The sequence below is a fragment of the Chlorocebus sabaeus genome, chromosome 3 (assembly GCF_047675955.1).
Source record: "Chlorocebus sabaeus isolate Y175 chromosome 3, mChlSab1.0.hap1, whole genome shotgun sequence".
NCBI lineage: Eukaryota > Metazoa > Chordata > Mammalia > Primates > Cercopithecidae > Chlorocebus > Chlorocebus sabaeus.
In genome coordinates this window covers 14,054,594-14,067,368 of record NC_132906.1, presented here as the reverse complement: position 1 = coordinate 14,067,368, position 12,775 = coordinate 14,054,594, and the positions used below count along the sequence as shown (strand labels likewise).

Here is a 12,775-nt window from a genome sequence, read left to right as displayed (position 1 = left end):
TAGATTCCTTTAAATGATCCAGTTTATAATTTCAGCCTGTCCTAGGGAGTACTTTAATTCAGATGCACATTCATCAACTGTTTTTGTCCTGTTAATTGCAGACAACTGCACAATTGCTTTCTCTAGCTATGATTGATGAATTGTATTCACGAGTGTAGCTGTTAAGTAGGATAAATATTTATAATAATTTCTACTTAAAGATTTTTATCTTCATTCCCATAAGGGCAAATTAAAGGCTGATATTCTAACAACCCAAATAATGTGAGTTTTTAAATGTTTCATATTAAACCATATGAAAAAGTTGCAAAAATGTTACATGTCCAGGCAAATGGGATAAAAGCATGTATAAAATATCTAATTTGTGCTTTGTACATAATGGGCATCAACATACAGTAGCAAGATAAACAGAGTAATGGGCTTTTTACTGGAACTGCATCCCAGCTACCTAAATATGACTTTTTGAGCCAGAAGTCCGAGTTCATATTTGTGAAAGAGAAAAGTCTAAATTGAAAGAAATGATCCAAACTAAAGGTGGGAGTAAGCAAAATTCTAAATACATATTATACGCAATAACAAAAGTAAAAACTTCCATTTTAAAATATCATATATATTATGTTGAACTTTCCGGGAAACTGAGCAAGAAGGGTGCTACAGTATTCTACAGATGAGAAACAATGTCGGAGGAAGATTATTACTTGCCTGCAGTCTAACAGCTTATCAATGGGAGAACTGATATTTGAACTCAACAGAATTAACATATGGATACTATGTATTATACTATGCATTGTGGAATAACCATAAAAAGATCCACCACAAATAAACACTATAGATAGGTATATATAAATCAGGGGAAAATTGAGGTACTGGGAGAACAGAGAAAGGTACACAATCCAGATTAGGGGTAGGAAGGGGTTGGTCTTCGGTGAAAAGATTATTTTTGCTAAAGTAAGAGAAGTCAATGTATTAAAGCAAATGCCTATCTTCTCTTAACTGTGAACGGCTGAAGAAAACATTACACTATCAAAGACAGCAACCTCAATTGGCTCCCCCAAATTGCCTGGCAAGCCTCTGAGGTTTCTTTAGTTTTTTCTCTTCTCTATTCTTTTACAATCGCTATTTTCAGTATTCTTCACTTTTCTAAAAATCGTATGTACCCTCTCCCAATTTCCTTTATTCTCAGCAAATGACCCTAACTGCCACTTCATAGAGAGAAGGCATCATGTGAGATCTCCTCTGAATTCTTCCACCAATTTAACTGTCTTCATCCTTTCTCAGTGCTCTTCCACTAAAGGCCAATCCTTCTATCTCAGTGCACCCCTCTCAGAGAGTTTATGCTGTCAATATTGCCTTCTTTCCCCCCCACCATATTGCCTTTTTCCATCAACAATGAAAAATACTCAGGTTCTTCTTTCTAAAAAGTAACCCCTCTCTCTAAATTTAAACCTTATCTACCTACATCAGCCACTCTATCTTTCCCCTTCTTGGCCAAACTTCTTTAGAGAAGTGCTTGCTGCCTGTATTTCATTTTGGGCTAGCTCTTCAACTCAAAGCAACCTGGCTTCTGTCCGTCTACTCTCAGTAAATCACCACTTTTTCAAAAAATACCTCTCTCAGTTACCTGCTCCCATAGCACCCTCTAATTGCCCTTTACATATTTATTAAACTTGCAATTACTTAATCAAAGGCTGTTGCCCCCAGTAGACTGTAAGCTCTAATAGGGTAGGACTTGGATCTACACCCAGCTTCTTCAGCACACAGGTGCTCACCAGTATTAAGTCTGGATGAGATCACCATGACCTCCTTTTGGCTGAACCCAGTGGTCCCTTTAATACTAACTTAAAAATCCTCTTTTTGATCATACATTCTTCCTTAAACACTCTACTCACCATTCTTTTCTTTATGCTTTCAGTAAATATTAATTTAACGTGGCAAATAAATATTTCGTTAGCATGCTAACTACATACTAGGCACTATTCCAGAATATAGAGATATGGCAGCAAATAAGACGATGAATAAGACACAAGATCTTAAGGAAACACATTTTAGCAGAAGAAATAGATGTAAACGAGCAAACACAGCAGATCATTTGAGATGATGTTACTATGTGTTAAAATAGGATTATGTCATGGGAGTGTAACAACTATATAAGATAGTCAGGGGAGCCTCTGTGACAGGGTAGCATTTAAGCTGATTCCTCAAAGATGAGAAACAACCAGTCGTGTCAAGATGTGGGTGAAGAGGATTCCCAGCAGAAACGGGAGTAAAAGCGGGGCCCCTGGTTCTCCACTCCCTCTATTCACTCTCCCTGGGCATCACATCTGTATCCTTTCTACAGTTTACCACGAGTAACCTGGAGACTCATAAGCCTAAATCTCCATGCCAGCTCTCTCTGTGGAGAGCTCAGTACTCAAATGCCCATGCCTATTCAACATCTCCACCTGGATATTTCACCAGTACCACAAGTTCAGTGTAACCCAAAAGTGAAAAATTCTCAACTCAAACCTCACTTTCTGTACTCTCCTAGCTAAGTGAACTATACTTATACTGTAAACTGTCAGTTACTAAAGCTGACATCAAAATATCCTTGATTCCTTCTTTCCTCTCTTCCATCCAATATATTAGCAATCATAGTGACTTAACTTCCAAAAGATACTTCAGATTTGTTCACTTCTTCCATCCTCACAGCCACTATTAGTCCATGGCACCATTTTCTTCAACAAGATTACTGAACCTTAGGTTGGTATTGCTTCAACTCTTGAGCCCATGAAACTCTCCACATTGCAGGCTATGCCTAAACATTTTCAGTTATTCTCCAGTATCCTTTGCATGGCTTCATGGCATGATCTTTGCTAATGACATGTGCCTTCATGTGGCTGGCATACAACATGCATTTAAATAGCTGCTGGCTGACTGAAAATAGCTTTCCAGCTACATGTCTCACTATTCTCTTGCCCCTAGTCCTCTGCACTATACAATTCCCTCTGCCAAGAATCGTATTTCTACTTTTTTTCTACCTGGCTATCTCCTGATGATCTCTCAAATGGCATTCCCTTTGGGTAAGTACTCTTTTGAAAACCTTGACAATCCCACCACTCAGTGAAATGCATCCCTCCAGACTAGGTAAAGTATTCTGCGGTACGATTGCATCATTACCTACACCACTTTTATCACAGTATCCTTGTATTATTGTATGTGTTCATCTAATGTCTGCCTTTCCCCAAGAAACTGGAACCATTTATATCTTATTCCTAACTCTATTCCTAACTCTTATAATAGTATTTGACATGTAATGAGGGCTGAACAGACATTTGCTGCACTCATGCATACATGATTTGTTCTTACATATTTACAACTATTCATGTTTGAATCCTTATTCCAAAATCATTTTTATTTGGAAGAACGAGTCCTATGAAGAATAGGAACAGAAATTTACGAGAGCACAGAGAACATAATGGACAGAATTTAAGAGATTATTACATGTTTAATTATCTTTTCGTGGGGGAAGGGGAATGAAGTCTCGCTCTCGTCGCCCAGGCTGGAGTGCAATGGCATGATCTCAGCTCACTGCAACCTCCACCTCCCGGGCTCAAGCGATTCTCCTGCCTCAGCCTCCTGAGTAGTTGGGATTACAGGCACCTGCCACCACGTCTGGCTAATTTTTGTATTTTTAGTAGACATGGGGTTTCACCATGTTGGCCAGACTGGTCTTGAACTCCTGACCTCAGGTGATCCACCCAACCTGGCCTCCCAAAGTGTTGGGATTATAGATGTGTGCTACTGTGTCCAGCCTAGATTGAAATTTTTTTTAAAAAAATTGTGACTATTTTCTTTATTTCCAACCTTTCCTAATATAAATCCCAAATTCTACCACTGACCGACAAAAGCATTATCAGAAGCTTAAAATTTCTGATATTAGCAAATTTTCCACCCTCTTCCTTTTCTAAGCCTATTACTACAATCTTTATTTAAGTGCTTAGAGGTTCAATTCCGGTAACTCTTAGGAGAGTTACTGATAATAATAATAATTATATATATATTTTTACTTTGCAGTTGAAATAAAATAATTGTGGATATGTCATTGAGAGTTATTACTAAAACTGAAAAAACAATGCATAGTTTTTTTTCTATTTATTCATCACCTGAAAACGGATAATAATTATTAGCAACTCTTATCACAATAAAACTCTGTAAGACATAGCAAGTGCTGTTATGTAAAATACTATTTGTGTTATAAAAGAAAACTGATATTTTCCTGCATCTTTGATGTTGCAGTGAATGCAAAGCTTATTTTAAATTTTAGATCGGTACTACTGGCTAACATGATTAGGTCACAAAATATCAAAATGCGAAATATAAAATAAGATAAATTGTTATAAAAACAGAAGATATTTCTCAAAATATAACACAGTGATGGAAAAAATGAATAATACTAAGTGATATTTAATTTTTAAAACTTGGGTATCTATAACATATAGAAACTAATTTTCAAGGACTATTCTTTCACAACTCCCTTTCTTGAAAAAGATAAATTTTATATACAGTAAGCATTATTTCCTCATTAATCTACAGCTGGTTTCAAATATGAATAGGTCATGCCAAATAATCATCATATTCCAAAGAATGCAGTGTATCATACAAGAAATTCAAGTAGTAAAGTTTGCAGGTCTTGAGTTGATAGAAGCTATACATGTCACATGGTGACAGCTAAATCTATTTTAATGTGTCCACTGCCAATAAAGCACTGCAAAAATAATAATTAACAACTATTTACCACAAAATGGTAAATATAATAATGCGTTCAGATGTAATTTTACTTATTGTTTTAATAATAGAATATATACATTTCTACCCGAGAGAGATATATTTGCTATATTTAATATCCCTCACATTTTCAGTTGGATATTGAATGAGTGACATATTCAGATAAAACTGTTTCACATGGACTGAGGAGAGGCTGAAGGGGTAAACACTGAGCACTGCTCTGAAAACAGATGGAGTGGCAGATGGGATTGCAGATTGGGTTCACTTGATCTGTGTAAAACAACTTTACTACTCAGTAAAATGTACTTCAAATCTCACAAAACCTTATAAAGTTTGTCCCTTTATTTCATGCATGGCTTTTTCTTCAAAAATAAATGTTTAGCATTTTAAACTTTGTTAAAGTTTAATTAAGTACCCGTGTGATAAATTAGTTAACTAAAAGATATTTTCTTCCACATTTTTGGAACAGATGGTAGGAAAGAGCAATTGCCCAGTGGAATAAAATGTACACTGACTAGTTGTTCAAAATTGTAAAATTAATTACCTTCCTTCATTGATGAGCTCAATAAATGCAAGTCCTGCATTCTTCTGAATAGAGTTTTGCCATTCCTAAAAGGAGAAACCAAAACAAATGTGAGAAAAGTGAACATTTAAATGAAAGTAACATCTGGTTTAGGGATCATGTTGATGTTGTTAATAACTTCCACATTATATTATTTCCAAATGTCTTTACAAGATTCTAACAAATGTTATTTTGTAAAAAATCAAATTTTAGTTTTATCACTTAGTTTAGAAGGTGCTTTTGGTTCATCAGAAAATGTCAGGATGGATGCAAACTGAGATGGAAAGTGAGACGCAGGTATAGAGGGCTCTGAGCACATAGCTTCTTTCCAAAAGAGAGCAAATGACCAAAAGAGGCCTGATGTGTCTATACAAGGACTAGAAATACTTGAGATAGAAAACTTTATCTCCTCATATAGAAAATTTCCATTAAGATAATAAAATGAATACTAGAAATATAAACTATTAGAAACATAAACATATTTAAATTGACTTGGAAGTGAAATGTTCTAGTTATATGTGCATTCCAAATTACTTAATGCTAATTATTTAATGCTAATTAGAAAAAAGTTACAAATTAACTTTTTTGAAAATTGTAAAAAAATAGAGTAAACCTATGGCTAAATATGTAATAGATAACTATGTAATCTCTCTTTGCTAATTTTGATTAGAGTATGTTTGTGAATTTGGCAGTTCTCAAGGTCAGGATCATCATTATGAACATAAGTGATTATAATGAAGTGTTTTAGATTAGAAAAGCATACGCTTATTTTATGCTCTTTAGAATAAAATTTACACACTTGTTTTGGTTTATGCCAGTGATTTCTATTTTGGGGGTTTTAAATATATACATATTTTTGGGTTTTAAATACATATATAAATACATATATTTCAGGTTAAATATATATAGGGGTTTTAAATATATATATGTGTGTGTGCGCATATATATATATCTGGTAAAAAGCAGTGTTTTGGATTGAAAATTATATCCCTTCCAATGGTTCTACAAGTAAATACTCCCCAAAGTTCCCTAACGCATTTTAATAGAAAAATCTTTTTTTTTTTTTTTTTTTTTGAGAGACAGGCACGCTCCGTCGCCCAGGCTGGAGTGCTGTGGAGCAATCTCGGCTCACTGCAAGCTCCGCCTCCCGGGTTCACGCCATTCTCCTGCCTCAGCCTCCCGAGTTGCTGGGACTACAGGCGCCCGCCACCGCACCCGGCTAATTTTTTGTATTTTTAGTAGAGACAGGGTTTCACCATGTTAGCCAGGATGGTCTCGATCTGCTGACCTCGTGATCCGCCCGTCTCGGCCTCCCAAAGTGCTGGGATAACAGGCGTGAGCCACCGCGCCCGGCTAGAAAAATCTTTATTGACCAGTCATGGCCCTCTATATATTCCCCTCCCCATGATTTTCCTAATAAGGTGTTGGTTGTACAGAGGTGACTGGCTGCCCTGGCCATGGGTTCAGCTTTACAAAAAACACAGTTTCTGTATCAACCCTTCACTCTACTCCTGATTCCTTTACCTTTAAAGAAATTACACTCATTCTGAAAATAAATATGGTCCCCAAAAGTATTTGTGTGCGTGTAAATATTCTCTGCTCTAAGTAAATGTGTGCTGAATTATAGAAGAACAAATCCTCAATCTCCCAAGGAGAGAAAATCAACAACTAGTGAAAAGAGATGTGGTAACTTGGGGATAGTACAAAGCCACTGGGTTCTAGCTATCATAACCTTTATCTAAAATTTATCCAAATGACAAGATTGCTATTCCATTGTACAGAACTTACTGAAACTTTCAAACTAATTCTGTATAAAATAATTGCAGGAAATTTCTTTTCCCAAATTTTTACAAAATTTAAAGCCTCTTTAATATTCTCATTCTATATTCTGTATTTATTGGAAATGAGGATCCTACAAAATATGTACCTTTCTCAGAAATACTTCATACTCATTGGGATATTAACTTAAAGAGAAAACTGATTTTTACATAAGTGGACCCATGTCACTATGAAGACTAGATTATTACAACTTCTTACACATGATTTTCTGTGTTAGGGTTTGTACACTAAGACTCTTTAGTCACCATAAACTTATAATATGAATAAGATTTTTCAGTAAGATATTTCGCAGAGTACATATTTAAGTATTACATCTGCATCCCAAATTATGCCTTGTCAAAAAAATCACAGAGTAAATTATCTTTGAATCAATCTAAATTATATGGAATCTGCATACAGCCCATGAGATGTACTAATTTACCTTTGGTGGAGGAACAGTAGAAGGAAGTCTGAGCTACACTAAGGAAATTAGAGTTTAAAGTTTGAGAAAGCCAATGAAAGACTTCATTCAATAAATCAGTGTTTTAGAAGAGTAGTTTGTCAGTTTTGAGCAAGAGGAAATTGTAGGAGATTGTTGTTACATGCCTTTCCACAAGAGAAATATTAGGCATCTAAATGAGTATTTCAAATAGGGAATAAAAAATAAGAGATGTTACAAAGAAAAGATGCCAAGACTAGATGATAATCTGAATTTAAGAACTGATATAGAGAATTTGAGATAAAATAGTTATTAAGTTTTCAATGTAGATGACTAGGATAATGGTAATATTATTATGAAAATACTGAAAAATACATTTGGGGAAATCACAAACACTGTTGTCTGAATTTGTTGGATTTACAGTGGCAATGGTATATCAAAAAAGAACATGAATGGGGGTGCCCAAGATGGCCAAACAGGAACAGCTCCAGCTTCCAGCTCCGAGCGTGAGCGACACAGAGGATGGGTGATTTCTGCATTTTCAACCGAGGTACAGGGTTCATCTCACTGGGGCATGTCGGACAGTCAGTGCTGGTCAGTGGGTGTAGCCCAACCAGCGAGAGCTAAAGCAAGGTGAGGCATCGCCTCACCTGGGAAGTGCAAGGGGGAAGGGAATTCCTTTTCCTAATCAAGGGAAACTGAGGCACACAACACCTGGAAAATCAGGTAACTCCCACCCTAATACTGTGCTTTACCAAGGGTCTTAGCTAACAGCACACCAGGAGATTATATCCCACACCAGGCCCAGAGGGTCCCACGCCCACGGAGCTTCCCTCATTGCTAGCACAGCAGTCTGAGATCTAACTGCAAGGCGGCAGCGAGGCTGGGGGAGGGGTGCCCGCCATTGCTGAGGCTTAAGTAGGTAAACAAAGACCCTGGGAAGCTCAAACTAGGTGGAGCCCACTGCAGCTCAAGGAGGCCTGCCTGTCTCTGTAGACTCCACCTCTAGGGACAGGGCATAGCTAAACAAAAAGCAACAGAAACCTCTGCAGATGTAAATGTTACTGTCTGACAGCTGTGAAGAGAGCAGTGATTCTCCCAGCACGGAGGTTGAGATCTGAGAATGGACAGACTGCCTGCTGAAGTGGGTCCCTGATCCCTGAGTAGTCTAACTGGGAGAGGTCCTCCACTAGGTGCAGACTGATACCTCACACCTCACACGGCTGGGTACACCTCTGAGACAAAGGTTCCAGAGCAAGAATCAGACAGCAACACTTGCTGTTCAGCAGTATTCTATCTTCTGCAGCCTGCGCTGCTGATACCCAGGCAAACAGCGTCTGGAGTGGACTTCAAGCTAACTCCAACAGACCTGCAGTTGAGGGTCCTGACTGTTAGAAGGAAAACTAACAAACAGAAAGGACACCCACACCAAAACCCCATCAGTACATCACCATCATCAAGATCAAAGGGGATAAAACCACAAAGATGGGGAAAAAGCAATGCAGAAAAGCTGGAAATTCAAAAAATTAGAGCTCATCCCCCCCCCTCCAAAGGAACGCAGCTCATCGCCAGCAACGGAACAAAGCTGGTTGGAGAATGACTTTGACGAGTTGAGAGAAGAAGGCTTCAGTTGATCAAACTTCTCAGAGCTAAAGGAGGAACTATGTACCCAGCAAAAAGAAATTAAAAACCTTGAAAAAAGAATGGAAGGAGGGATAACTAGATAACCAATGCAGAGAAGTCCATAAACGAACTGATAGAGATGAAAACCATGACATGAGAACTATGTGACAAATGCACAAGCTTCAGTAACTGACTCGATCAACTGGAAGAAAGATTATCAGTGATTAAAGCTCAAATGAATGAAATGAAGTGAGAAGAGAAGTTTGGAGAAAAAAGAGTAAAAAGAAATGAACAAAGCCTCCAAGAAATATGGGATCATGTGAAAAGACCAAATCTACATCTGATTGGTGTGTCTGAAAGTGACAGGGAGAACGAAACCAAGTTGGAAAACACTCTGTAGGATATTATCCAGGAGAACTTCCCCAACCTAGCAAGGCAGGCCAATATTCAAATTCGGGAAATACAGAGAATGCCACAAAGATACTCCTCAAGAAGAGCAACTCCAAGACACATAATTGTCAGATTCACCAAAGTTGAAATGAAGGAAAAAATACTAAGGGCAGCTAGAGAGAAAGGTTGGGTTACCCACAAAGGGAAGCCCATCAGACTAAGAGCAGATCTCTCGGCAGAAACTTTACAAGCCAGAAGAGAGTGGGGGCAAATATTCAACATTCTTAAAGAAAAGAATTTTCAACCCAGAATTTCATATCCAGCCAAACTAAGTTTCATAAGTGAAGGAGAAATAAAATCCTTTACAGATAAGCAAATGCTCAGAGATTTTGTCACCACCAGGCCTACCCTACAAGACATCCTGAAGGAAGCACTAAACATGGAAAGGAATACCCGGTACCAGCCATTGGAACAACATACCAAAATGTAAAGACCATCGATGCTAGGAAGAAACTGCATCAATTAATGAGCAAAATAACCAGCTAATATCATAATGACAGGATCAAGATCACACATAACATATTAACCTTAAATATAAATGGACTAAATGGTCCAATTAAAAGACACAGACTGGCAAATTGGATAAAGAGTCAAGACCCATCAGTTCACTGTATTCAGGAGACCCATCTCACATGCAGAGACACACATAGACTCAAAATAAAGGGATGGAGGAAGATCTACCAAGCAAATGGAAAACAAAAAAAGGCAGGGGTTGCAATCCTAGTCTCTGATAAAACAGACTTTAAAACAAAAAGATAAAAAGAGACAAAGAAGGCCATTACATAACAGTAAAGGGATCAACTCAACAAGAAGAGCTAACTGTCCTAAATATATATGCACCCAATACAGGAGCACACAGATTCATAAAGTAAGTCCTTAAAGACTTACAAAGAGACTTAGACTCCCATACAATAACAATGGGAGACTATAACACCCACTGTCAAGATTAGACAAATTGCTGAGACAGAAAGTTAACAAGTATATCCAGGAATTGAACTCAACTCTGCATCAAGCGACCTAATAGACATCTACAGAACTCTGCACCCCAAATCAACAGAATACACACTCTTCTCAGCACCACATCGCACTTATCCCAAAACATATTTAGAAGTAAAGCACTCCTCAGCAAATGTAAAAGAACAGAAATCATAACAAACTGCCTCTCAGTGCAGATTGAACACAGTGCAATCAAACTAGAATTCAGGACGAAGAAATTCAATCAAAACCACTCAACTACATGGAAACTGAACAACCTGCTCCTGAATGACTACTGGGTACATAACGAAATGAAGGCAGAAATAAAGATGTTCTTTGAAACCAATGAGAACAAAGATAGAAAACACCATAATCTCTGGGACACATTTAAAGCAGTGTGTAGAGGGAAATTTATAGCACTAAATGCCCACAAGAGAAAGCAGGAAAGATCTAAAATTGACACCCTAACATCACAGTTAAAACAACTAGAGAAGCAAGAGCAAACACGTTCAAAAGCTGGCAGAAGGTAAGACATAACTAAGATCAGAGCAGAACTGAAGGAGATAGAGATACAAAAAACCCTTCAAAAAATCAATGAATCCAGGAGCTGATTTTTTGAAAAGATCAACAAAATTGACAGACCGCTAGCAAGACTAATAAAGAAGAAAAGAGAGAAGAACCAAATAGACGCGATAAAAAATGATAAAGTGGTATCACCACCGACCCCACAGAAATACAAACTACCATCAGAGAATACTATAAACACCTCTACGCAAACAAACTAGAAAACCTAGAAGAAATACATAAATTCCTGGACACATACATTCTCCCAAGACTAAACCAGGAAGAAGTTGAATCCCTGAATAGACCAACAGCAGGCTCTGAAACTGATGCAATAATTAATAGCCTACCAACCAAAAAAAGTCCAGGACCAGATGGATTCACAGCCGAATTCTACCAGAGGTACAAGGAGGAGCTCGTACCTTTCCTTCTGAAACTATTCCAATCAATAGGAAAAGAGGGAATCCTCCCTAACTCATTTCATGAGGCCAACATCATCCTGATACCAAAGTCTGGCAGAGACACAACAAAAAAAGAGAATTTTAGACCAATATCCCTGATGAACATCGATGCAAAAATCCTCAATAAAATACTGGCAAACCAAAGCCAGCAGCACATCAAAAAGCTTATCCACCATGATCAAGTGGGCTTCATCTCTGGGATGCAAGGCTGGGTCAACATATACAAATTAATAAATGTAATCCAGCATATAAACGGAACCAAAGACAAAAACTACATGATTACCTTAACAGATGCAGAAAAGGCCTTTGACAAAATTCAATAGCCCTTCATGCTAAAAAAACTCAATAAATTCGGTATTGATGGAATGTATCTCAAAATAATAAGAGCTAATTATGACAAACCCACAGCCAATATCATACTGAATGGGCAAAAACTGGAAGCATTCCCTTTGACAACAGGCACAAGACAGGGATGCCCTCTCTCACCACTCCTATTCAACATAGTGTTGGAAGTTCTGGCTAGGGCAATCAGGCAAGAGAAAGAAATCAAGGGGATTCAGTTAGGAAAAGAAGAAGTCAAATTGTCCCTGTTTGCAGATGACATGATTGTATATTTAGAAACCCCATCGTCTCAGCCCAAAATCTCCTTAAGCCTATAAGCAACTTCAGCAAAGTCTCAGGAGACAAAATCAATGTGCAAAAATCACAAGCATTCTTATACACCAATAACAGACAGAGAGTCAAATCATGAATGAACTCCCATTCACAACTGCCTCAAAGAGAATAAAACGCCTAGGAATCTAACTTACAAGGGATGTCAAGGACCTCTTCAAGAAGAACTACAAAACACTGTTCAGTGAAATAAAAGAGGACACAAACAAATAGAAGAACATACCATGCTCATGGATAGGAAGAATCAATATTGTGAAAATGGCCATACTGCCCAAGGTAATTTATAGATTCAATGCCATCCCAATTAAGCAACCAATGACTTTTTTCACAGAATTGGAAAAAACTACTTTAAAGTTCATATGGAACCAAAAACGATCCTGCATTGCCAAGACAATCCTAAGCCAAAAGAACAAAGCTGGAGGCATCACACTACCTGACTTCAAACTACATTAC

The 12,775-nt window shown here is 37.6% G+C and overlaps 1 protein-coding gene across 4 annotated transcripts in view; it reads right to left on the bottom strand.

Annotated features, from left to right (window-relative positions):
- NBEA (neurobeachin) overlaps nucleotides 1-12,775 on the bottom strand; it is a 731,202-nt gene that overhangs the window by 372,829 nt on the left and 345,598 nt on the right. For all 4 annotated transcript variants that reach the window (XM_073013351.1, XM_073013354.1, XM_073013348.1 and 1 more), the window contains one exon: nucleotides 5,306-5,370. In XM_073013351.1, the coding sequence (XP_072869452.1) occupies nucleotides 5,306-5,370 (65 nt within the window). The remainder of the gene's footprint in view (nucleotides 1-5,305; nucleotides 5,371-12,775) is intronic.